Raw genomic sequence first — 26,892 nt, forward strand, 5'->3', positions numbered from 1 at the left:
GTTCAGGTGTCATTGTTCAGTGTTCAGGTGTCATTGTTCAGGTGTCATTGTTCAGTGTTCAGGTATCATTGTTCAGTGTTCAGGTGTCATTGTTCAGGTGTCATTGTTCAGTGTTCAGGTGTCATTGTTCAGTGTTCAGGTGTCAATGTTCAGGTGTCATTGTTCAGTGTTCAGATGTCATTGTTCAGGTGTCATTGTTCAGTGTTCAGATGTCATTGTTCAGGTGTCATTGTTCAGTGTTCAGGTATCATTGTTCAGTGTTCAGGTGTCATTGTTCAGGTGTCATTGTTCAGTGTTCAGGTATCATTGTTCAGTGTTCAGCCCGCCCCCCGTGGCCCCGCCCCCATGGCCCCGCCCCCCGTGGCCCCGCCCCCCGTGGCTCCGCCCCCCGTGTGCTCTCTCTTCTCACTTTGGCTCTTCACATTCTTCAGTGACAAACATCTGAGCCGTGGATCAGTGTTGTCCAATCACAGCGCAGAGTCTGGGGTTAAATGTGGAGCCGGCTAAAGCCTCAGACCCAGACCAGGACCAGGACCAGGACCCAACCAGGACCCAACCAGGACCCGGTCTGGACACGGACTAAACCCGGACTCTGCTGCTCCAGGTAAAACCTCCAGTGTTTTGAGTAAAGAGCTTTTGGACATGAAAGAGTCTTTAGTCGTGGAGTAAATGCTCTCATCAGCTCAGCATCAGGACCAAACCAGGTCTAAACCAGGACTAAACCAGGACTAAACCAGGACCAAACCAGGACCAAACCAGGACTAAACCAGGACTAAACCAGGACTAAACCAGGACTAAACCAGGACCAAACCAGGACCAAACCAGGACTAAACCAGGACTAAACCAGGACTAACTTTTCAGTATTGAATCAATACTGTGTGATTCTTTTTATACCGTTTTGATGATGTCATAATTCATGTCAATACTAAAATCTGATAAAGATCAAGAACATTGAAAAAGTCCATGGATCAATGTTGGAATGATGATGGTCCTGGTCCTGGCCCTGGTCCAGGTCTGGTCCTGGTCTGGTCCTGGTCCTGGCCCTGGTCCAGGTCTGTTCCTGGTCCTGGTCCTGGTCTTGGTCCTGGTCCTGGTCCTGGTCCTGGCCCTGGTCCAGGTCTGGCCCTGGTCCAGGTCTGGTCCTGGTCTGGTCCTGGTCCTGGCCCTGGTCCAGGTCTAGTCCTGGTCCTGGTCCTGGTCTTGGTCCTGGTCCTGGTCCTGGTCCTGGTCCTGGTTCTGGTCCTGGTCCTGGTCCTGGTCCTGGTCCTGGTCCTGGTTCTGGTCCTGGTCCTGGTCCTGGTCCTGGTCCTGGTCCTGGTCCTGGTCCTGGTCCTGGTCCTGGTTCTGGTCCTGGTCCTGGTCCTGGTCCTGGTCCTGGTCCTGGTCTGGTCCAGAGCCAGACCCGGTCTTGTCCTAGCTCAGAGGAGATGAAACTTTTGAAGGACGTCTTGAAGTTGATCCTGGTTTTGATCCGGTCTTTATTTAGACCTGGACCTTCAAAACTCTGGGTCCAGTCCAGAGTCCCTCCCTTGGACTGTCCTCGAGGAGTTCATACCAGGACCCAGACAAGGACCCAGACAAAGACCAAGACAAGGACCAAGACAAGGACCAAGACAAGGACCAGGACTCAGACCAGGACTCAGACCAGGACTCAGACCAGGACTCAGACCAGGACTTAGACCAGGACTTAGACCAGGACTCAGACCAGGACTTAGACCAGGACTTAGACCAGGACTAAAACCGGTCTTTGGAGGATTAGGAGGACTTAAGTCAGAGATTGTGAGGAGTCGGGTTCAGATTCAGCTGCTCAGTCCAAACACAGAGTGAGACACAATCATTCACCACCGGAACCTTCTGCTTACATCAGTCACAATTTTGATGACACTTCCTGGTTGGACATGAACACAACTGTTACCTAGCAACCAAACAAGAGACAAAAGTCTAATTTACTCCAGAGTTTGACAAATATTAATACAAGAGGAGGAGCTGCAGCAGCAGAACATTCAGGGAGTGGGAGGAGCCTGAAAACCTTCTCAGGCTTCAAAGTCCCCCCTGTCCAGACGGAGGGGGAACTACAGAGGGTGAACGAGCTTCATGCTCACTTGCTGAGGTTTGATCAATCACCACCCCTTCCCCTGCACAGACCCCTCCCCCTGCACAGCTGTATGCTCCCTCTTCCCATGCACCCGTCCCTCTTCACTTCTCCGCCCCGGACCATCAGCTCCCCACTTCACCTGGACTCACCCGTCCCCCCAGCACACAGTCCCCCTGCCAACCACTGACTGTCACAGCAGCACAGGTGAGGAGAGAGCTGAAGAGGATTAAAGTGAGGAAGGAGCAGGACCTGAGGCATCAGCTCCAGGCTCCTTAAGTCCTGCAGATGAACTGTGTGGACTTATGGAGCATGTCTTCAACATGAGCCTGAAGCAGAGGGTGGTACCACAGGTCTGGAAGACCTCCTGTCTGGTACCACAGGTCTGAAGACCTCCTGTCTGGTACCACAGGTCTGAAGACCTCCTGTCTGGTACCTGTGCCTAAGACACCGCGCCCCAAAGACCTCAACAGCTTCAGGCCGGTGTCTCTCACGTCCTGATGAAGACACTGGAGCTGGTCCTGGACCACCTCCGCTCCACCGTGAGCTCAGGACCTGCTGCAGTTTGTATACGTCCTGACATCAGAGTGGAGGACGCCGTCATCTCCTGCTGCACCGCTCTCTCTCTCACCTGGAGAAGCCTGGCAGCTCTGTGAGGATCCTGTTCTTTCATCTCTCCAGCGCCTTCAACACCATCAGCTCCTGAGGGACAAGCTGGAGACGGCTCCTGAGGGACAAGCTGGAGACGGCTCCTGAGGGACAAGCTGGAGACGGCTCATGAGGGACAAGCTGGAGACGGCTCCTGAGGGACAAGCTGGAGACGGCTCCTGAGGGACAAGCTGGAGACGGCTGATGTGGAGTACGACCTGCAGAGTGGATCCTGGACTACCTCACAGACCGACCCCAGTTTGTAAGAGCCCGGGACTGTGTGTCTGACACTCGGACCTGCAGTGTGGGGGACCTGCAGTGTGGGGGACCTGCAGTGTGGGGGACCTGCAGTGTGGGGGCCTGCAGTGTGGGACCTGCAGTGTGGGACCTGCAGTGTGGGGGCCCCAGGGCACTGTCCTCGTGCCCTTTCTCTTCACCCTCTACACTGCAGACCTCAGACACGTACAGTTGTGTCCTGCAGAAGTTCTCTGACCACTCTGCCATCATGGGACTCATCACAGACGATGATGTGGAGGACAGAGGACAGAGGACAGAGGACAGAGGACTGGAGCAGGACTTTGTGGAACCTCCTCCTCATCAACGCAGAAGACCAAGGACAGGCCACGCCCCCCTCACCAGTGAACATCCAGGGACGGGACAGGCCACGCCCCCCTCACCAGTGAACATCCAGGGACGGGACAGGCCACGCCCCCCTCACCAGTGAACATCCAGCGACGGGACAGGCCACGCCCCCCTCACCAGTGAACATCCAGGGACGGGACAGGCCACGCCCCCCTCACCAGTGAACATCCAGGGACGGGACAGGCCACGCCCCCCTCACCAGTGAACATCCAGGGACGGGACAGGCCACGCCCCCCTCACCAGTGAACATCCAGGGACGGGACAGGCCACGCCCCCCTCACCAGTGAACATCCAGGGACGGGACAGGCCACGCCCCCCTCACCAGTGAACATCCAGGGACGGGACAGGCCACGCCCCCCTCACCAGTGAACATCCAGGGACGGGACAGGCCACGCCCCCCTCACCAGTGAACATCCAGGGACGGGACAGGCCACGCCCCCCTCACCAGTGAACATCCAGGGACGGGACATTGAGAGAGTGACTCACACAAGGACCTGATGTTCATCTGAACCACAAACTGGACTCATAACACAGACTGAACAGGAAGAGCCAGAGTGGACTCCACCTCCTGAGGAGACTCAGGTCTTTTGGAGTGACAGGGCCACTCCTGACAGGGCCACTCCTGACAGGGCCACTCCTGACGGGGTCACTCCTGACAGGGTCACTCCTGACAGGGCCGCTCCTGACAGGGCCGCTCCTGACAGGGCCACTCCTGACAGGGCCGCTCCTGACAGGGCCGCTCCTGAAGACCTTCTCCTCCTCTGTGGTGCATCAGCTCCTGTAGGTGTGGTCATCACAGAGAAGAAGAAGCTGGACACAGCTCTGTCCTGGACTGTCCTCTGGACTCGGTGCAGGAGGTGGGGGACAGAAGGGTCCTGGCTAAACTCACATCTATGCTGGACCAAGAGTGTCGCCCCCTTCAGGACACTCTGTCCCCTGCAGGACACTCTGTCCCCTGCAGGACATTTTTACTTTACTTCATTAGGCCCGAGCGCCACAAGCTGGTGAGAGGCCTATTAGTCCCGTAAGGCCGTGCAAAGCACGGCTACCAAAGTGCGCACATAGTGCGCGCGAAATCGGAAATAGGAAAATGGAACATTACCGTTGTAAACGGGCGAAGCCCGTGCAAAAGTGCGCACTAAACGAGCACTTTACATTGGGATGACGAGCGTGAAGCACTTTACATTGCCATATAAAGCACTCGTTTGCTCTAACGTTCCATCTCTTGCATGTTCCGTTCATATAAACATGTGATGCAAAAATGTAACAATTTAAAGTGCTCGTTTAGTGCTTCGCACGGCCTTACGAGATTAATAGGCCTCTCGCCAGCTTGTGGCGCTCGGGCCTAATAATAATATTTTTAGCAAAAACAATATAGCCGTTTCCCCTATAACAACAAATGATACATCGTTTGAAAGCTCTAAGCCTTCCCGATGCCGTCATGGGGTGGAATCATCATTACGAGCGCTTACGCGCTCGTCACTCCCCATTCCGTCGGGATGCCCCGCCCACTCCCCATAGACTTCCATTGATTTGAGCAGATACAAGCATGACCCATGCCTGCGGCATGGATTCTCGCGTACGGGACGATGCCAGGAGGGTTTATGGAGGAAAAACCCTCCTGGCATGAGTGAATGGGCTACGTCCATTCACTCATTCTTGACTATTTCTGTCATAGCAGGAGTAAGTATGCATGATCCATGCCTTCGGCATGGGCTAGTTCACTGTACTTGCCAGGGGCGACGGGGTACCAAACATGCGGGCGCAGCCCGCATGTTTGGTCAGACAGTTGCAACTCTGCCTTCGGCAGCGTTGCGGGAGCAATAGGCCCTCCGCCCTGCTGGGGCTCGGGCCTAAAAACATTCTATTTTGGTTGAAAATTACATTTTATTCACATCATGAATTGAGTCTTTTCCTTTTTCCAATTGAGTTTGAAACGGTTTAAGGCGCTAACCACTCTGCCACTGACGGCCGCCAGGGTCATGACCTCTGGCTCTCTCAGGGTCATGACCTCTATTCTGTTTATGGCTCTTTCAGGGTCATGACCTCTGGTCCCTCTAGTTTATATAATGGTGAAACATCAGAGAGAGAGAGAGAGAGAGAGAGAGAGAGAGAGAGAGAGAGAGAGAGAGAGAGAGAGAGAGAGAGAGAGAGAGAGAGAGAGAGAGAGAGAGAGAGAGAGAGAGAGAGAGAGAGAGAGAGAGAGAGAGAGAGAGAGAGAGAGAGAGAGAGAGAGACCCTGACCGACCCTGTGTTTGTGTTTCAGGGGCCCGACATGTCGGACACAGAGTGAGTACAAACTTTAAAAACATCGTCATTACAAATGTTGAGTCTGAATTGAGAAAAGTCATTCTGACGATAGTGAACTACCTGCTTCACCGTTAGCAAAGTGCTAAAGCTAAGCGCAGTAGCTAAGTGCTAAAGCTAAGTGCAGAAGCTAAGCGCTGTAGCTAAAAGCTAAAGCTAAGCACTAAAGCTAAGCACAGAAGCTAAGCGCAGTAGCTAAGAGCTAAAGCTAAGCGCAGTAGCTAAGTGCTGTAGCTAAGCGCAGAAGCTAAGCGCAGAAGCTAAGTGCTGTAGCTAAGCGCAGTAGCTAAGCGCTAAAGCTAAGCGCAGTAGCTTAGCACAGTAGCTAAGCACTAAAGCTAAGCGCAGAAGCTAAGCGCAGTAGCTAAGCGCTAAAGCTAAGCGCAGTAGGTAAGAGCTAAAGCTAAGCGCAGTAGCTAAGCACTAAAGCTAAGCGCTGTAGCTAAGCGCAGAAGCTAAGCGCAGTAGCTAAGCGCTGTAGCTAAGCACTAAAGCTAAGTGCAGTAGCTAAGCGTAGTAGCTAAGCGCAGTAGCTAAGCGTAGTAGCTAAGCGCAGTAGCTAAGAGCTAAAGCTAAGTGCAGTAGCTGAGCACTAAAGCTAAGCGCTTTAGCTAAGCGCTAAAGCTAAGCGCTGTAGCTAAGCACAGAAGCTAAGCGCTGTAGCTAAGCGCAGAAGCTAAGCGCTGTAGCTAAGCGCAGAAGCTTAGCGCAGTAGCTAAGCGCAGTAGCTAAGAGCTAAAGCTAAGTGCAGTAGCTAAGCGCTGTAGCTAAGCGCAGAAGCTAAGCGCAGTAGCTAAGCACTAAAGCTAAGCGCTAAAGCTAAGCGCAGTAGCTTAGCGCAGAAGCTAAGCGCAGTAGCTAAGCACTAAAGCTAAGCGCAGTAGCTAAGAGCTAAAGCTAAGCGCAGTAGCTAAGAGCTAAAGCTAAGCGCAGTAGCTAAGCACTAAAGCTAAGCGCAGTAGCTAAGCGCAGAAGCTAAGCTCAGAAGCTAAGCGCAGAAGCTAAGCGCTGTAGCTAAGCGCTGTAGCTAAGCGCTGTAGCTAAGCGCTAAAGCTTGTTCTCAAACGCTTGTATGAAAAGAAGGCTTTTTTTAAATTAACATGATTTGTTAATAGATTTATTTTACCATATTTTGAGTTAGTTCAATCGTCCTTTGGCGTCTGGTCTGCTTTTATTTACAGAACAATAAGAAATTCTCATTTCTTTATTTCTTCTTCATAAACAAAGAAGTGATTGTGACTTTTGTGTTTCAGAGATCAGAGCCAAGGTGAGAATCCTCTTCTTCTTCTTGAGTCACATGACGCAGGCGTCAGTCGTCATGTGATCTGTGGTGTTGTGATGTCATCAGTGTGGGACAACTGTGCTTCCTCAAAGCCTTGTTAGCTCCACCTCCAACCCCGCCTACACATCACAAACAACCAATAGGAAAGCAACTTCTGTGCTATGTGGGCGGGGCTGAAGGTGGAGGTGGACGGAACACTGAGGATGTATGACGTTCTTCTTTTGCTGAGGAGCTTCCACGTGAGGTCATCAGGGGGCGTGTCCACATCAGGTGATCGGGGGCGTGTCCACGTGAGGTCATCAGGGGGCGTGTCCACATCAGGTGATCGGGGGCGTGTCCACATGAGGTGATCGGGGGCGTGTCCATGTGAAGTGATCAGAAGATGAAGAAGAAGAAGAAGGCGGCGGCGGCGGCTCAAACTTCCTTCTCCCCAGACACTTCCTCCAGCTCCTCCGGGGGGATCCCGAGGTGTTCGCAGGCCACACAGAGACATAGTCCCTCCAGCGTGTCCTGGGTCTTCCCCGGGGGCCGGGGGCTCTTCCTGGTCTGATATGAACATGTCCTTTGGGAGGCCAGGAGGAGCAGCGGCTCTACTACGAGCTCCTCCCGTGTGACTGAGCTCCTCACCCTATCCTTAAGGAAGCGCACAGCCACCCGACAGAGAGAGCAAGGACCCCCCACCCACCTGGAGAGAACAAGGACCCCCCCACCCACCTGGAGAGAACAAGGACCCCCCACCCACCTGGAGAGAACAAGGACCCCCCCCACCCACCTGGAGAGAACAAGGACCCCCCCCACCCACCTGGAGAGAACAAGGACCCCCCCACCCACCTGGAGAGAACATGAAGTGCTTTTTGATTCTTACCTTTGTCTCGTTCTGCTTGAGCTAATCAGAGCGAGATGTGGGAGAAGAGCTCACTGTCACAGCACAGCGCCCCCTGCTGTTCTCACTGTCACAGCACAGCGCCCCCTGCTGTTCTCACTGTCACAGCACAGCGCCCCCTGCTGTTCTCACTGTCACAGCACAGCGCCCCCTGCTGTTCTCACTGTCACAGCACAGCGCCCCCTGCTGTTCTCACTGTCACAGCACAGCGCCCCCTGCTGTTCTCACTGTCACAGCACAGCGCCCCCTGCTGTTCTCACTGTCACAGCACAGCGCCCCCTGCTGTTCTCACTGTCACAGCACAGCGCCCCCTGCTGTTCTCACTGTCACAGCACAGCGCCCCCTGCTGTTCTCACTGTCACAGCACAGCGCCCCCTGCTGTTCTCACTGTCACTGTTTCTGTCTCTGCTGCATCGTGCTGTTCCTCTCTCTTCCTGCTGGTGGCGCTGTAGCTCAGGACGAGGTGGTGGAGGTAGAGGTGGCTCCTGAGGCTGAGCCAGAACCAGAAGAGGAACCAGAACCAGAGGAGGAAGCAGAACCTGAGCCGGTAGAAGGTACGTCTCTGTCCCTCTGTCCTCTGTGTTGCCCCAGTCCAGACCATGTCCAGACCATGTCCAGACCATGTCCAGACCATGTCCAGACCATGTCCAGACCATGTCCAGACCCAGTCATGGTTCTGCAAAGGAGAACTGAACCAGGACTAAACCAGAACAAAGTCTGGTTCAGTTTCTCTGTGACGCAGCAAAGTGTGAACTGTTCGAGTTCTGAAGGTCCAAGTCCTGAGGCCTCTGCTCCAGAACCAGGCCAGGGTCTGGGTCAGAACCAGGCAGGGTCAGAACCAGGCAGGGTCAGAACCAGGCCGGGTCAGGACCAGGCCGGGTCAGGACCAGGCCGGGTCAGGACCAGGTTTTGGAGCCCCCTGGAGCAGATAGTCTTCAGAGAACAGTCCTACAGTCTCTCACATCCTTGTGAACTGAAGGATTTGGGCTGTAGTCTTGGAGCTGGTTCTGGAGCCGGTTCTAGTCTGGTTCTGCAGGACCGTGCCCCGCCTCAGGCCCAAAGTGTGGTGTGTTTGTGTGGTCGTCTCCTGTGTCTGCGTCAGGTAAGACTCTCGTCCAACACCGTCTGAGATGTTCCTTTGCAGGTCTGATATAGTCTGATGTTTAGACCTGGTTTAGTCCTGGTTTAGACCTGGTTTAGACCTGGTTTAGATCTGGTTTAGACCTGGTTTAGACCTGGTTTAGACCTGGTTTAGACCATGCAGGTGTTCAGTTGAACTCATGTTGTTTCTGTTTTCTTCAATGTTTCTGCTGCAGATGCTTATGAGGAGGAAGGTAGGTCCATGTGTGTGTGTGTGTGTGTGTGTCTGTCTGTGTGTGTGTGTGTGTGTGTGTGTGTCTGTCTGTGTCTGTGTGTGTGTGTGTGTGTGTCATTTGTCAGTTGTTGTTTTGTTGTGTTACTAAGTGAGCCTCTTCTTTTCTTTTGGTTCTAGTCGGTGATGGAGATCTGGATGGTACTCGCTCCACGTGCAACTGTTCTCCAGGCTCAGGATCTGGACCCGGACCAGGACCTAAGACCGGGACCTAAGACCAGGACCTAAGACCGGGACCTAAGACCGGGACCTAAGACCGGGACCCAAGACCAGACCTTAAATCAGTCTCAAATCAAATTGTTTTTGTAATGCCCAAAATCACAACAACAGTTGCCTCTGAGGGCCACAGGGAGAAATGAATCAACAATGTCTGTGGTGGCAATGGAGTCAGACAATGTCTGTGGTGGCGAGGGACGATGTCCCAGGGTCCTCTGTCCTTAGACTCTCCTTCTCGGCCAGGAAAAACTACAAAAAAAACCTCTTTGGGAAAAAAGCGTAGAAACCTGGAGGAGTTCCAGTGAAGGAGAGATCCCACTCTCACAGACGGACACAAGGAGACTGGAGCTGGACCCACTCTTCAGGCAGATGAGGGACCGTCTGAGTCGAGCTGGACCCACTCTTCAGGCAGAAGAGGGACCGTCTGAGTCGAGCTGGACCCACTCTTCAGGCAGAAGAGGGACCGTCTGAGTCGAGCTGGACCCACTCTTCAGGCAGAAGAGGGACCGTCTGAGTCGAGCTGGACCCACTCTTCAGGCAGAAGAGGGACCGTCCACACAGGGCAGGGACCACTTCACCAGGGGAGGGGCATCTGGGTCCACAGGTCCTCAGGAGTGAGAGAAAGAAAAGAAGGCGGTGAACAGTTTGCAAGTGGAATCAAAAAAGAAATATTGTTTGATAGCATAAGTAGTCAGAAGAAGAAGAGGATAGTGCTCAAGCTGTCATACTTCCCCCAGCACAGTTACTCCTAGGGCAGCGTAGCTGAAGCTGTGGGTTTATCTTTCTGTTCCTAACTACTCTGACCATAAGTGATTTCGAAGAGGAACGTTTTAAGCCTGGACTTAAATGAAGAGACTGTGTCAGCATATTTAACATGGGCCGGGAGCTGATTCCATAACACAGGAGCTTGGGAGCTAAACGCTCTACCTCCTACAGTACTTTTAGAGACTCTTGGCACCACCAGAAGGCTCTACCTCCTACAGTACTTTTAGAGACTCTTGGCACCACCAGAAGGCCGGCATTCTGAGAGCGAAGAGCTCTGTTTGGATGATATGGTTCTATAGCATCTTTGAGGTCGGATGGGGCCATGTCATTTATGGCTTTGTAGGTCAAGAGTAGAATTTTGAATTTTATTCTAAACTCGACGGGGAGCCAGTGAAGAGACTTCAGCACTGGCGTAATGTGCTCTCTTCTTTTAGTTCCTGTTAGTAATCTTGCTGCTGCATTTTGAACCAGTTGAAAGCTTTTTATGGAGCTTTTAGGACACGCTGCAAGCAGGAGTTACAGTAGTCTAATCTAGTCGTTACAAATGCATGGATAAGTTTTTCAGCATCACTTTTAGGCAGGATTCTTCTGATTTTGGCTCTTGTTGCACAAATGGAAATAGGCTGTTTTACAAGCTTGATTTATATGAGCTTTAAATGAGAGCTCCTGGTCAAATAAGACTCCAAGGTTTCTTACAGTAGAACTGGAGGCTACACTGACATTGTCCAGTGTGACTATCTGCTCAGATAGAGAGTCTCGTAGGTGCTTAGGACCAGCACAATGACCTCGGTTTTTTCAGGGTTAAGAAGCAGGTAGTTTAGTGTCATCCAGGTTTTTATCTCCTTCACACAAGTACTAAGTCTGTCTACTTGATCGCTCTGATCAGGTTCATTGATAAATACAGCTGAGTGTCGTCTGCAGAGCAGTGGAAGTTAATGCCATGTGACCTGATCATGTGACCTAATGGCAGCATATAAAGAGTAAACAGAATTGGACCGAGTACCGAACCCTGTGGCACACCGTAAATTACTTTAGAGCTTGGTGAGGAGCTCTGGTTTACATTAACAAATTGGAACCTATCAGATAGATAGGATTTAAACCAGCTGAGGGCTGTTCCTCCAACACCTACATCACATTCTAACCTCTGCAGTAGAATGTTGTGGTCAATGGTGTCAAACGCTGCGCTGAGGTCCAACAGAACCAGGATTGAGACCAGTCCATCGTCAGCGGCTAATAACAAATCATTTGTGACTTTAACTAGTGCAGTTTCAGTGCTGTGGTGGGCTCTGAACCCTGACTGGAAAACTTCAAATAAGTTATTGTCCTGCAGGTGGCGACAAAGCTGTTTTACTACAACTTTTTCAAGGATTTTAGAGACGAAGGGAAGATTTGAAATAGGTCTGTAGTTTACCAATAGGTCGGGATCTAGATTAGGCTTTTTCAGAAGAGGTTTAATGACTGCATGTTTGAAGGACTGTGGAACATAGCCACTTTGGAGTGAAGTATTTATTATATTAAGAATAGGGTCTATAATTAGGGGGAGAATGTCTTTGAGGAGCTTGGAATGGGGTCTAGGACACAAGTGGAGCTTTTAGAGGACATAATGGCTGAAGTTATCTCTGCTTGATCAACAGCTGTGAACCTTTCTAGGTTTACAGGTGGATTTATATGGGACGTTAGATTTACAGCTTGGGCTAGTTCAGGGCTAATAGCGGGGGTAATTTCATCTAATTTATCTCTGATTGTTTTTATTTTATTATTAAAAAATAGGAGGAAATCATCAGAGCTAAGTGTAGCTGGGATTGGGGGCTCTACTGCACTGTGACAGTTTGTTAGCCTAGCTACAGCGCTGAAAAGGAATTTAGTGTTACTTTTGTTGACTTCTATTAGATTTGAATAATATCTGGTTTGGGCCTTACGCAGAGCCTGCTTATAGGAGAGCAGGCAACTTTTCCATGCTTTTAGGGATTCTTCGGTGTGAGAGCGACGAAATAATCCCTCTAACTTTCTAACTCTTTGTTTATGTGAACGCAGTTCTTGGTTGTACCATGGGGAGGCGCGCTTTGGCCTAATGACCTTCTGTTTTAACGGCGCGACAACGTCAAGAGCAGACTTCAGAGAATTCATGGTCAAGTCGACACATTGATCACTTAAACTGGGACTAAAGCTGTTCTCAGCAGGATCACATGACATGATCACATGATCACATGACATGATCACATGACATGATCACATGACATGATCACATGACGTGATCACATGACATGATCACATGATCACATGACATGATCACATGACATGATCACATGACGTGATCACATGACATGATCACATGACGTGATCACATGACATGATCACATGACGTGATCACATGACATGATCACATGACATGTCACTGAATATTGGCTCTATTATTTCTTTGAATTTTGAGATAGATTTTTCAGATATTGTCCTTTTCATTATAACTTTATTTTGTGGGACTGGATGATCTTTAAGAATAAACTGAAAGGTAATTAGGAAATGATCTGACAATATAGGGTTTTGAGGGAGGACACTGAGGTCACTAATCTCTGTTCCATACGTTAGGACAAGATCCAGAGTGTTCTTGTGAGTGTGAGTCGGTTTATTTACATTCTGAGTGAAACCAATGCTGTCTAACAAGGCGCTGAAGGCATTACTGAGAGCGTCATGCTAAAGACGACAGGTCTCACCAGGTCTTGGGTCTAGCCCTGGACCCAAACGGTCCCTATGACCTAAACCCCTGGAGTCCCGGGCGCCAGAGCGGCGATATGCTAATATTATTATGCTAATTGTTGTGGTTTTATTAGCATATTTTTATGCTAATATTAGCATGCTAATATTAGCATAAAAATATGCTAATAAAACCACAACATGCCGAGGTCAGGTCAAAAATTACATCCAACTTAATTCTAGTAGGGCCTGGGACTAGAACACAGAACCTGACCCGGGACTAGAACACAGAACCTGACCCGGGACTAGAACACAGAACCTGACCCGGGACTAGAACACAGAACCTGACCCGGGACTAGACCACAGAACCTGACCCGGGACTAGAACACAGAACCTGACCCGGGACTAGAACACAGAACCTGACCCGGGACTAGACCACAGAACCTGACCCGGGACTAGAACACAGAACCTGACCCGGGACTAGAACACAGAACCTGACCCGGGACTAGACCACAGAACCTGACCCGGGACTAGAACACAGAACCTGACCGGTTTCCCTGGCAACAGCTGCTTTCGGTCTTGGTCCAGTTCAGGTCCAGATTTCTGCAGTTTTGTCCTGTTTGTGTTTGTTTAGAAATATAATATTTAATGTTCATTTGTGACACACACGTCCCACAAATGTCCCACACACGTCCCATACACGTCCCACACACGTCCCACAAATGTCCCACACTCGTCCCACACACGTCCCACAAATGTCCCACACACGTCCCACAAATGTCCCACACGAGTCCCACACACGTCCCACACACGTCCCACAAATGTCCCACATACGTCCCACAAATGTCCCACACATGTCCCACACACGTCCCACACACGTCCCACACATGTCCCACACACGTCCCACAAATGTCCCACACACGTCCCACACACGTCCCACAAATGTCCCACATACGTCCCACACACGTTCCACACACGTCCCACAAATGTCCCACACACGTCCCACAAATGTCCCACAAAAGTCCCACACACGTCCCACAAAAGTCCCACAAAAGTCCCACACACGTCCCACAAAAGTCCCACACACGTCCCACAAAAGTCCCACAAAAGTCCCACACACGTCCCACACACGTCCCACAAATGTCCCACACACGTCCCACACAGGTCCCACACACGTCCCACAAAAGTCCCACAAACGTCCCACACGAGTCCCACACACGTCCCACACACGTCCCACACACGTCCCACAAATGTCCCACACACGTCCCACAAATGTCCCACACATGTCCCACACACGTCCCACACACGTCCCACACAGGTCCCACACACGTCCCACAAAAGTCCCACAAACGTCCCACACGAGTCCCACACACGTCCCACACACGTCCCACACACGTCCCACAAATGTCCCACACACGTCCCGCAAATGTCCCACACATGTCCCACACACGTCCCACACACGTCCCACACATGTCCCACACACGTCCCACAAATGTCCCAGACACGTCCCACACACGTCCCACACACGTCCCACAAATGTCCCACACACGTCCCACAAATGTCCCACACATGTCCCACACACGTCCCACACACGTCCCACACATGTCCCACACACGTCCCACAAATGTCCCAGACACGTCCCACACACGTCCCACAAATGTCCCACACATGTCCCACACACGTCCCACAAATGTCCCAGACACGTCCCACACACGTCCCACAAATGTCCCACACACGTCCCACACACGTCCCACAAATGTCCCACACACGTCCCACAAATGTCCCACACTCGTCCCACACACGTCCCACAAATGTCCCACACACGTCCCACAAATGTCCCACACACGTCCCACACAAGTCCCACAAACGTCCCACAAATGTCCCACAAATGTCCCACACACGTCCCACACACGTCCCACAAAAGTCCCACAAAAGTCCCACAAATGTCCCACACACGTCCCATACACGTCCCACACACGTCCCACAAATGTCCCACACTCGTCCCACACACGTCCCACAAATGTCCCACACACGTCCCACAAATGTCCCACACGAGTCCCACACACGTCCCACACACGTCCCACAAATGTCCCACATACGTCCCACAAATGTCCCACACATGTCCCACACACGTCCCACACACGTCCCACACATGTCCCACACACGTCCCACAAATGTCCCACACACGTCCCACACACGTCCCACAAATGTCCCACATACGTCCCACACACGTTCCACACACGTCCCACAAATGTCCCACACACGTCCCACAAATGTCCCACAAAAGTCCCACACACGTCCCACAAAAGTCCCACAAAAGTCCCACACACGTCCCACAAAAGTCCCACACACGTCCCACAAAAGTCCCACAAAAGTCCCACACACGTCCCACACACGTCCCACAAATGTCCCACACACGTCCCACACAGGTCCCACACACGTCCCACAAAAGTCCCACAAACGTCCCACACGAGTCCCACACACGTCCCACACACGTCCCACACACGTCCCACAAATGTCCCACACACGTCCCACAAATGTCCCACACATGTCCCACACACGTCCCACACACGTCCCACACAGGTCCCACACACGTCCCACAAAAGTCCCACAAACGTCCCACACGAGTCCCACACACGTCCCACACACGTCCCACACACGTCCCACAAATGTCCCACACACGTCCCGCAAATGTCCCACACATGTCCCACACACGTCCCACACACGTCCCACACATGTCCCACACACGTCCCACAAATGTCCCAGACACGTCCCACACACGTCCCACACACGTCCCACAAATGTCCCACACACGTCCCACAAATGTCCCACACATGTCCCACACACGTCCCACACACGTCCCACACATGTCCCACACACGTCCCACAAATGTCCCAGACACGTCCCACACACGTCCCACAAATGTCCCACACATGTCCCACACACGTCCCACAAATGTCCCAGACACGTCCCACACACGTCCCACAAATGTCCCACACACGTCCCACACACGTCCCACAAATGTCCCACACACGTCCCACAAATGTCCCACACTCGTCCCACACACGTCCCACAAATGTCCCACACACGTCCCACAAATGTCCCACACACGTCCCACACAAGTCCCACAAACGTCCCACAAATGTCCCACAAATGTCCCACACACGTCCCACACACGTCCCACAAAAGTCCCACAAAAGTCCCACAAAAGTCCCACACACGTCCCACACACGTCCCACAAAAGTCCCACACACGTCCCACACACGTCCCACACACGTACAACACACGTCCCACACACGTCCCACAAATGTCCCACACACGTCCCACACACGTCCCACACACGTCCCACAAATGTCCCACACACGTCCCACACACGTCCCACACACGTCCCACAAATGTCCCACACACGTCCCACAAATGTCCCACACACGTCCCACACACGTACAACACACGTCCCACACACGTCCCACAAATGTCCCACACACGTCCCACACACGTCCCACAAATGTCCCACACACGTCCCACACACGTCCCACAAATATCCCACAAATGTCCCACACACGTCCCACAAATGTCCCACACGAGTCCCACACACGTCCCACACACGTCCCACAAATGTCCCACATACGTCCCACAAATGTCCCACACATGTCCCACACACGTCCCACACACGTCCCACACATGTCCCACACACGTCCCACAAATGTCCCACACACGTCCCACACACGTCCCACAAATGTCCCACATACGTCCCACACACGTTCCACACACGTCCCACAAATGTCCCACACACGTCCCACAAATGTCCCACAAAAGTCCCACACACGTCCCACAAAAGTCCCACAAAAGTCCCACACACGTCCCACAAAAGTCCCACACACGTCCCACAAAAGTCCCACAAAAGTCCCACACACGTCCCACACACGTCCCACACACGTCCCACACACGTCCCACACACGTCCCACACACGTCCCACAAATGTCCCACACACGTCCCACACACGTCCCACAAATGTCCCACACACGTCCCACACACGTCCCACAAATGTCCCACATACGTCCCACACACGTTCCACACACGTCCCACAAATGTCCCACACACGTCCCACAAATGTCCCACAAAAGTCCCACACACGTCCCACAAAAGTCCCACAAAAGTCCCACACACGTCCCACAAAAGTCCCACACACGTCCCACAAAAGTCCCACAAAAGTCCCACACACGTCCCACACACGTCCCACAAATGTCCCACACACGTCCCACACAGGTCCCACACACGTCCCACAAAAGTCCCACAAACGTCCACAAAAGTCCCACAAAGTCGTCCCACAAAAGTCCTACTCAAGTTCCTCTGGTGTAGTTCAGGTTTTGTCCCAGGCAGAGTCCAGTCCACATTAATCCTGGTGCCGTGTCTTTGCTCAAACTAAACTGGACCTAAAGTCTTTTCAGAATTCTAACTCCAACTTTTCTGTTTTTCTTGTTCCATTTTGTCTCAGAAGAAAAACCTAAGTTTAAGTAAGTATTTGAAGTATTTGAAGTATTTGAAGATTTGAAAGTGTAAATTCAAACACATGTCAAAGGTCTTCCCTTGTGTCAGGCCGCCGGCTCCAAAGATCCCCGACGGAGAGAAGGTGGACTTTGACGTAAGTTTGAGATGTCCCATCAGGGCTTTACACATGGAGGAGCAGAACAAGGACCTGAGCAGCAGCAGAACAAGGACCTGAGCAGCAGCAGGACAAGGACCTGAGCAGCAGCAGAACAAGGACCTGAGCAGCAGCAGAACAAGGACCTGAGCAGCAGCAGAACAAGGACCTGAGCAGCAGCAGAACAAGGACCTGAGCAGGAGCAGAACAAGGACCTGAGCAGCAGCAGAACAAGGACCTGAGCAGGAGCAGAACAAGGACCTGAGCAGCAGCAGGACAAGGACCTGAGCAGCAGCAGAACAAGGACCTGAGCAGCAGCAGAACAAGGACCTGAGCAGGAGCAGAACAAGGACCTGAGCAGAAGCAGGACAAGGACCTGAGCAGCAGCAGAACAAGGACCTGAGCAGCAGCAGAACAAGGACCTGAGCAGGAGCAGAACAAGGACCTGAGCAGGAGCAGAACAAGGACCTGAGCAGCAGCAGGACAAGGACCTGAGCAGCAGCAGAACAAGGACCTGAGCAGCAGCAGGACAAGGACCTGAGCAGCAGCAGAACAAGGACCTGAGCAGCAGCAGAACAAGGACCTGAGCAGGAGCAGAACAAGGACCTGAGCAGCAGCAGAACAAGGACCTGAGCAGGAGCAGAACAAGGACCTGAGCAGCAGCAGGACAAGGACCTGAGCAGCAGCAGAACAAGGACCTGAGCAGCAGCAGAACAAGGACCTGAGCAGGAGCAGAACAAGGACCTGAGCAGAAGCAGGACAAGGACCTGAGCAGCAGCAGAACAAGGACCTGAGCAGCAGCAGAACAAGGACCTGAGCAGGAGCAGAACAAGGACCTGAGCAGGAGCAGAACAAGGACCTGAGCAGCAGCAGGACAAGGACCTGAGCAGCAGCAGAACAAGGACCTGAGCAGCAGCAGGACAAGGACCTGAGCAGCAGCAGAACAAGGACCTGAGCAGCAGCAGAACAAGGACCTGAGCAGGAGCAGAACAAGGACCTGAGCAGGAGCAGAACAAGGACCTGAGCAGGAGCAGAACAAGGACCTGAGCAGCAGCAGAACAAGGACCTGAGCAGCAGCAGAACAAGGACCTGAGCAGGAGCAGAACAAGGACCTGAGCAGGAGCAGAACAAGGATCTGAGCAGCAGCAGGACAAGGACCTGAGCAGCAGCAGAACAAGGACCTGAGCAGCAGCAGAACAAGGACCTGAGCAGCAGCAGGACAAGGACCTGAGCAGCAGCAGAACAAGGACCTGAGCAGCAGCAGAACAAGGACCTGAGCAGCAGCAGAACAAGGACCTGAGCAGCAGCAGAACAAGGACCTGAGCAGGAGCAGAACAAGGACCTGAGCAGCAGCAGAACAAGGACCTGAGCAGGAGCAGAACAAGGACCTGAGCAGCAGCAGGACAAGGACCTGAGCAGCAGCAGAACAAGGACCTGAGCAGCAGCAGAACAAGGACCTGAGCAGGAGCAGAACAAGGACCTGAGCAGAAGCAGGACAAGGACCTGAGCAGCAGCAGAACAAGGACCTGAGCAGCAGCAGAACAAGGACCTGAGCAGGAGCAGAACAAGGACCTGAGCAGCAGCAGAACAAGGACCTGAGCAGGAGCAGAACAAGGACCTGAGCAGCAGCAGAACAAGGACCTGAGCAGGAGCAGAACAAGGACCTGAGCAGCAGCAGGACAAGGACCTGAGCAGCAGCAGAACAAGGACCTGAGCAGGAGCAGAACAAGGACCTGAGCAGGAGCAGAACAAGGACCTGAGCAGGAGCAGAACAAGGACCTGAGCAGCAGCAGGACAAGGACCTGAGCAGCAGCAGAACAAGGACCTGAGCAGCAGCAGAACAAGGACCTGAGCAGCAGCAGGACAAGGACCTGAGCAGCAGCAGGACAAGGACCTGAGCAGCAGCAGAACAAGGACCTGAGCAGCAGCAGAACAAGGACCTGAGCAGCAGCAGAACAAGGACCTGAGCAGCAGCAGAACAAGGACCTGAGCAGCAGCAGAACAAGGACCTGAGCAGGAGCAGAACAAGGACCTGAGCAGGAGCAGAACAAGGACCTGAGCAGGAGCAGAACAAGGACCTGAGCAGCAGCAGAACAAGGACCTGAGCAGCAGCAGAACAAGGACCTGAGCAGCAGCAGGACAAGGACCTGAGCAGCAGCAGAACAAGGACCTGAGCAGCAGCAGAACAAGGACCTGAGCAGCAGCAGAACAAGGACCTGAGCAGCAGCAGGACAAGGACCTGAGCAGCAGCAGAACAAGGACCTGAGCAGCAGCAGAACAAGGACCTGAGCAGGAGCAGAACAAGGACCTGAGCAGGAGCAGAACAAGGACCTGAGCAGCAGCAGGACAAGGACCTGAGCAGCAGCAGAACAAGGACCTGAGCAGGAGCAGAACAAGGACCTGAGCAGGAGCAGAACAAGGACCTGAGCAGGAGCAGAACAAGGACCTGAGCAGCAGCAGGACAAGGACCTGAGCAGCAGCAGAACAAGGACCTGAGCAGCAGCAGAACAAGGACCTGAGCAGCAGCAGGACAAGGACCTGAGCAGCAGCAGGACAAGGACCTGAGCAGCAGCAGAACAAGGACCTGAGCAGCAGCAGAACAAGGACCTGAGCAGCAGCAGAACAAGGACCTGAGCAGCAGCAGAACAAGGACCTGAGCAGCAGCAGAACAAGGACCTGAGCAGCAGCAGAACAAGGACCTGAGCAGGAGCAGAACAAGGACCTGAGCAGGAGCAGAACAAGGACCTGAGCAGGAGCAGAACAAGGACCTGAGCAGCAGCAGAACAAGGACCTGAGCAGCAGCAGAACAAGGACCTGAGCAGCAGCAGGACAAGGACCTGAGCAGCAGCAGAACAAGGACCTGAGCAGCAGCAGAACAAGGACCTGAGCAGGAGCAGAACAAGGACCTGAGCAGGAGCAGAACAAGGACCTGAGCAGGAGCAGAACAAGGACCTGAGCAGCAGCAGAACAAGGACCTGAGCAGGAGCAGAACAAGGACCTGAGCAGCAGCAGGACAAGGACCTGAGCAGCAGCAGAACAAGGACCTGAGCAGCAGCAGAACAAGGACCTGAGCAGGAGCAGAACAAGGACCTGAGCAGCAGCAGGACAAGGACCTGAGCAGCAGCAGAACAAGGACCTGAGCAGCAGCAGAACAAGGACCTGAGCAGGAGCAGAACAAGGACCTGAGCAGGAGCAGAACAAGGACCTGAGCAGCAGCAGGACAAGGACCTGAGCAGCAGCAGAACAAGGACCTGAGCAGCAGCAGGACAAGGACCTGAGCAGCAGCAGAACAAGGACCTGAGCAGCAGCAGAACAAGGACCTGAGCAGGAGCAGAACAAGGACCTGAGCAGGAGCAGAACAAGGACCTGAGCAGGAGCAGAACAAGGACCTGAGCAGCAGCAGAACAAGGACCTGAGCAGCAGCAGAACAAGGACCTGAGCAGGAGCAGAACAAGGACCTGAGCAGGAGCAGAACAAGGACCTGAGCAGCAGCAGGACAAGGACCTGAGCAGCAGCAGAACAAGGACCTGAGCAGCAGCAGAACAAGGACCTGAGCAGGAGCAGAACAAGGACCTGAGCAGCAGCAGGACAAGGACCTGAGCAGCAGCAGAACAAGGACCTGAGCAGCAGCAGAACAAGGACCTGAGCAGGAGCAGAACAAGGACCTGAGCAGGAGCAGAACAAGGACCTGAGCAGCAGCAGGACAAGGACCTGAGCAGCAGCAGAACAAGGACCTGAGCAGCAGCAGAACAAGGACCTGAGCAGCAGCAGGACAAGGACCTGAGCAGCAGCAGGACAAGGACCTGAGCAGCAGCAGGACAAGGACCTGAGCAGCAGCAGAACAAGGACCTGAGCAGCAGCAGAACAAGGACCTGAGCAGCAGCAGAACAAGGACCTGAGCAGCAGCAGAACAAGGACCTGAGCAGCAGCAGGACAAGGACCTGAGCAGCAGCAGAACAAGGACCTGAGCAGCAGCAGAACAAGGACCTGAGCAGCAGCAGAACAAGGACCTGAGCAGCAGCAGGACAAGGACCTGAGCAGCAGCAGGACAAGGACCTGAGCAGCAGCAGGACAAGGACCTGAGCAGCAGCAGAACAAGGACCTGAGCAGCAGCAGAACAAGGACCTGAGCAGCAGCAGAACAAGGACCTGAGCAGCAGCAGAACAAGGACCTGAGCAGCAGCAGAACAAGGACCTGAGCAGGAGCAGAACAAGGACCTGAGCAGGAGCAGAACAAGGACCTGAGCAGGAGCAGAACAAGGACCTGAGCAGCAGCAGAACAAGGACCTGAGCAGCAGCAGAACAAGGACCTGAGCAGCAGCAGGACAAGGACCTGAGCAGCAGCAGAACAAGGACCTGAGCAGCAGCAGAACAAGGACCTGAGCAGGAGCAGAACAAGGACCTGAGCAGGAGCAGAACAAGGACCTGAGCAGGAGCAGAACAAGGACCTGAGCAGCAGCAGAACAAGGACCTGAGCAGGAGCAGAACAAGGACCTGAGCAGCAGCAGGACAAGGACCTGAGCAGCAGCAGAACAAGGACCTGAGCAGCAGCAGAACAAGGACCTGAGCAGGAGCAGAACAAGGACCTGAGCAGCAGCAGGACAAGGACCTGAGCAGCAGCAGAACAAGGACCTGAGCAGCAGCAGAACAAGGACCTGAGCAGGAGCAGAACAAGGACCTGAGCAGGAGCAGAACAAGGACCTGAGCAGCAGCAGGACAAGGACCTGAGCAGCAGCAGAACAAGGACCTGAGCAGCAGCAGGACAAGGACCTGAGCAGCAGCAGAACAAGGACCTGAGCAGCAGCAGAACAAGGACCTGAGCAGGAGCAGAACAAGGACCTGAGCAGGAGCAGAACAAGGACCTGAGCAGGAGCAGAACAAGGACCTGAGCAGCAGCAGAACAAGGACCTGAGCAGCAGCAGAACAAGGACCTGAGCAGGAGCAGAACAAGGACCTGAGCAGTAGCAGGACAAGGACCTGAGCAGCAGCAGAACAAGGACCTGAGCAGCAGCAGAACAAGGACCTGAGCAGGAGCAGAACAAGGACCTGAGCAGCAGCAGGACAAGGACCTGAGCAGCAGCAGAACAAGGACCTGAGCAGCAGCAGAACAAGGACCTGAGCAGGAGCAGAACAAGGACCTGAGCAGGAGCAGAACAAGGACCTGAGCAGCAGCAGGACAAGGACCTGAGCAGCAGCAGAACAAGGACCTGAGCAGCAGCAGAACAAGGACCTGAGCAGCAGCAGGACAAGGACCTGAGCAGCAGCAGAACAAGGACCTGAGCAGCAGCAGAACAAGGACCTGAGCAGCAGCAGAACAAGGACCTGAGCAGCAGCAGAACAAGGACCTGAGCAGCAGCAGGACAAGGACCTGAGCAGCAGCAGAACAAGGACCTGAGCAGCAGCAGAACAAGGACCTGAGCAGCAGCAGGACAAGGACAGAGATAGTTTGGTCTCTCACAGAATGTGTCCTGTGTTTTAGGACATTCAGAAGAAGCGTCAGAACAAGGACCTGGTGGAGCTTCAGAGTCTGATCGATGCACATTTCGAGTGTCGTAAGAAAGAAGAAGAAGAACTCATCGGTCTGAAGGAGAGAATCGTAAGAAAAGACCTCAAACTGTTGCTGCTTCTGCTTTGGCTCATTATTGTGTGACTTTCAGGAGAAACGCCGAGCGGAACGAGCCGAGCAGCAGAGGATCCGAGCCGAGAAGGACAAGGAGCGCCAGGCCAGGAGAGAGGTGAGATCCAGGGGCCAATCCAGATCTGAGGGCCAACCCGGATCTGAGGGCCAACCCGGATCTGAGGGCCAACCCGGATCTGAGGGCCAACCCGGATCTGAGGGCCAACCCGGATCTGAGGGCCAACCTGGATCTGAGGGCCAACCCGGATCTGAGGGCCAACCCGGATCTGAGGGCCAACCCGGATCTGAGGGCCAACCCGGATCTGAGGGCCAACCCGGATCTGAGGGCCAACCCGGATCTGAGGGCCAACCCGGATCTGAGGGCCAATCCGGATCTGAGGGCCAAGTCAGATCTGAGGGCCAACCTGGATCTGAGGGCCAACCCGGATCTGAGGGCCAACCCGGATCTGAGGGCCAACCCGGATCTGAGGGCCAACCCGGATCTGAGGGCCAATCCGGATCTGAGGGCCAAGTCAGATCTGAGGGCCAACCTGGATCTGAGGGCCAACCCGGATCTGAGGGCCAACCCGGATCTGAGGGCCAACCCGGATCTGAGGGCCAACCCGGATCTGAGGGCCAATCCAGATCTGAGGGCCAACCCGGATCTGAGGGCCAACCCGGATCTGAGGGCCAACCCGGATCTGAGGGCCAACCCGGATCTGAGGGCCAATCCAGATCTGAGGGCCAGGGTGCTTACATGTTGTTAGCTCAGAGCTTCCATGTTGTTAGCTCGGTGCTTACATGTTGTTAGCTCGGTGCTTCCATGTTGTTAGCTCGGTGCTTACATGTTGTTAGCTCGGTGCTTACATGTTGTTAGCTCGGTGCTTCCATGTTGTTAGCTCGGTGCTTACATGTTGTTAGCTCGGTGCTTACATGTTGTTAGCTCAGAGCTTCCATGTTGTTAGCTCGGTGCTTCCATGTTGTTAGCTCGGTGCTTCCATGTTGTTAGCTCGGTGCTTCCATGTTGTTAGCTCGGTGCTTCCATGTTGTTGGCTCGGTGCTTCCATGTTGTTAGCTCGGTGCTTCCATGTTGTTAGCTCGGTGCTTACATGTTGTTAGCTCGGTGCTTACATGTTGTTAGCTCGGTGCTTACATGTTGTTAGCTCGGTGCTTCCATGTTGTTAGCTCGGTGCTTACATGTTGTTAGCTCGGTGCTTACATGTTGTTAGCTCGGTGCTTACATGTTGTTAGCTCGGTGCTTCCATGTTTTTAGCTCGGTGCTTCCATGTTGTTAGCTCGGTGCTTACATGTTGTTAGCTCGGTGCTTCCATGTTGTTAGCTCGGTGCTTCCATGTTGTTAGCTCGGTGCTTCCATGTTGTTAGCTCGGTGCTTACATGTTGTTAGCTCGGTGCTTACATGTTGTTAGCTCGGTGCTTCCATGTTTTTAGCTCGGTGCTTCCATGTTGTTAGCTCGGTGCTTACATGTTGTTAGCTCGGTGCTTCCATGTTGTTAGCTCGGTGCTTCCATGTTGTTAGCTAGGTGTTTACAACATGGAAGGAGCAGATCAGAACATACAAACTAAACACAGACTGAGGGACCTGATTGGACTATCGGGGTCAGTTCTTCATTGGTTTTCCTCATATTTATCCGGTCGGAGTTTTAGTGTTGCTGCAAACCAAATAATGTCCGACTCAGCTGATCTGTGTGTGGAGTTCCTCAGGGCTGTGTTTTGGGTCCCGTTCTATTTCTGCTTTATATAATCCCCCTGGGAATGATCATTAAAGAGTTTAGTGATGTGTCCTACCACCTGTTCATGACGATATTCAGCTCTTTTAAACCTTCTGAGATCCAGAAGCTGAACTCCTTGGTCAGTTGTTTAGTGCAAATTAAACAATGGCTGAGTCAAAACTCTGCAGCTAAAAACAGACAAAACAGAAACTCTGATTATTGCCCCTGATGATGCCATTCCAGGGATAAACCAGTACTTGGGTGTTTTAGGCCAGACTGCTAAACCAAGTCTTAGAAACTTGGGTGTTGTCTTTGACAAAAACATGTCTTTAGAGCACCACTCCAGCTGTTGACGAGGAACTGTTTCTTTCAGTTGAGGAAAATCTCTAAGCTCAGGAAAATGGTGTCTCAAAATGACCTGAAACTTATAATTCATGCTTTTGTGTCTTCACGTTTAGACTATTGTAACAGTTTGTTTTCCTGTCTTAACAAGACGGAACTCTCTCGTCTGCAGCTGGTCCAGAACTCTGCAGTGAGGATCTTGACCCGCACAAATAGAAGGGCCCACATTTCACCCTCAGAGCCCTGCACTGGAGCCCGTCTCCATGGAAACAGTTTAAAATTCTAGTTCTGACTTTTAGAGCTTTAAATGGTCAGGTCCCATCGTACATCAGCGATCTGATTAAACCATACGCTCCCTCTCGCTCACTAAGGTCCTTGGATCAGGAACTGTTGGTTCCTCGCACTGGTTCTGGGACCAGAGGAGACAGATCCTTCCAGACTGTTCCAGACTCTGGAACGATCTTCCGCTCTCACTACGGTCACTGGACTCACTTACTGCTTTTAAGGCTTAAAACCTTTTGATTTAGTCAAGTATTTTAAATGCACTTGTTTTAGGGTCTGATCCGACTGTTTAGTGTTGTATTTGTGTTGTTCACTGTAACTTTGTGTTTTTATTGTTTTATTCTGTGTTTTGTGAAGCACTTTGTGACTTCTGTCTGTGAAAGGTGCTATAGAAATAAAATTTACTTACTTACTAGATGTTACAATCTTAAACTGGTAAAACTTTATGACCAAAGGTTTTGTAGAACTGAGCTGAGACTCAAGGTCTGGAGGACAAAAGGTCTGGAGGACAAAAGGTCTGGAGGACAAAAGGTCTGGAGGACAAAAGGTCTAGAGGACAAAAGGTCTAGAGGACAAAAGGTCTAGAGGACAAAAGGTCTGGAGGACAAAAAGTCTAAAGGTTTTTCACCAGATGAAAAAGAGAATCACATGAAAAGATTTGAGATGTGGAAAGAGAAACAGACTTTTATAGTTTTTACAAATCAAGACTTATTATGACCAAGACATGAAACAAGGTCATGACCTTTTTGACCTCTGACTGAGATGTTTATCAAGGTCATGACCTTTATAACCTCTGGCTCAGATGTTTATCAAGGTCATGACCTTTATAACCTCTGGCTCAGATGTTTATCAAGGTCATGACCTTTATAACCTCTGACTGAGATGTTTATCAAGGTCATGACCTTTATAACCTCTGACTGAGATGTTTATCAAGATCATGACCTTTATAACCTCTGACTGAGATGTTTATCAAGGTCATGACCTTTATAACCTCTGACTGAGATGTTTATCAAGGTCATGACCTTTATGACCTCTGAATGAGATGTTTATCAAGGTCAAAGGTCTCATTCTTCACAGGGAAATACAACTGTTGTAGAAACAGCACCACCAGGAGGTGAACCACTGTCACATGACCCTGTCACATGACCTGGGACTGTCCTGTCAATCACATATATGTGAGTGAAGTTCACCACGCTCTGATACAGCATTTACCCCTGAACTTTACTACTATGAACTCCTGCCATGGACACAATACATGGATACTTTAGAATTCGGTGTATTCGGGTGTATTCGGATGTATATTCGGGTGTATTCGATTGTATGTGGTTGTATATTCAGGTGTATATTCGGGTGTATATTCGGTTGTATATTCGGTTGTATAT

At 52.2% G+C, this 26,892-nt stretch overlaps 1 protein-coding gene across 7 annotated transcripts in view; it reads left to right on the top strand.

Annotated features, from left to right (window-relative positions):
- Positions 1-493: 493 nt before the first annotated feature.
- Positions 494-26,892, top strand: part of LOC140380964 (troponin T, fast skeletal muscle isoforms-like) — a 49,605-nt gene continuing 23,206 nt past the window's right edge. Inside the window, exons 1-10 of one of the 7 annotated variants that reach the window (XM_072464950.1) lie at positions 494-604; positions 5,649-5,671; positions 6,943-6,956; positions 8,307-8,408; positions 9,171-9,188; positions 9,347-9,367; positions 17,394-17,412; positions 17,495-17,540; positions 23,019-23,135; positions 23,197-23,274. In XM_072464950.1, the coding sequence (XP_072321051.1) occupies positions 5,658-5,671; positions 6,943-6,956; positions 8,307-8,408; positions 9,171-9,188; positions 9,347-9,367; positions 17,394-17,412; positions 17,495-17,540; positions 23,019-23,135; positions 23,197-23,274 (429 nt within the window). In that variant the 5' untranslated portion in view covers positions 494-604; positions 5,649-5,657. Of the gene's footprint in view, positions 605-5,648; positions 5,672-6,942; positions 6,957-8,306; positions 8,427-9,170; positions 9,189-9,346; positions 9,368-17,393; positions 17,413-17,494; positions 17,541-23,018; positions 23,136-23,196; positions 23,275-26,892 lie in introns of all 7 variants that reach the window. The other 6 variants (XM_072464952.1, XM_072464951.1, XM_072464953.1 and 3 more) reach the window with 6 other exon arrangements.

The sequence above is a fragment of the Eucyclogobius newberryi genome, unplaced genomic scaffold (assembly GCF_026437365.1).
Source record: "Eucyclogobius newberryi isolate DKJ021-1_F unplaced genomic scaffold, fEucNew1.0.hap1 SCAF_5, whole genome shotgun sequence".
Taxonomy (NCBI): Eukaryota; Metazoa; Chordata; class Actinopteri; order Gobiiformes; family Gobiidae; genus Eucyclogobius; species Eucyclogobius newberryi.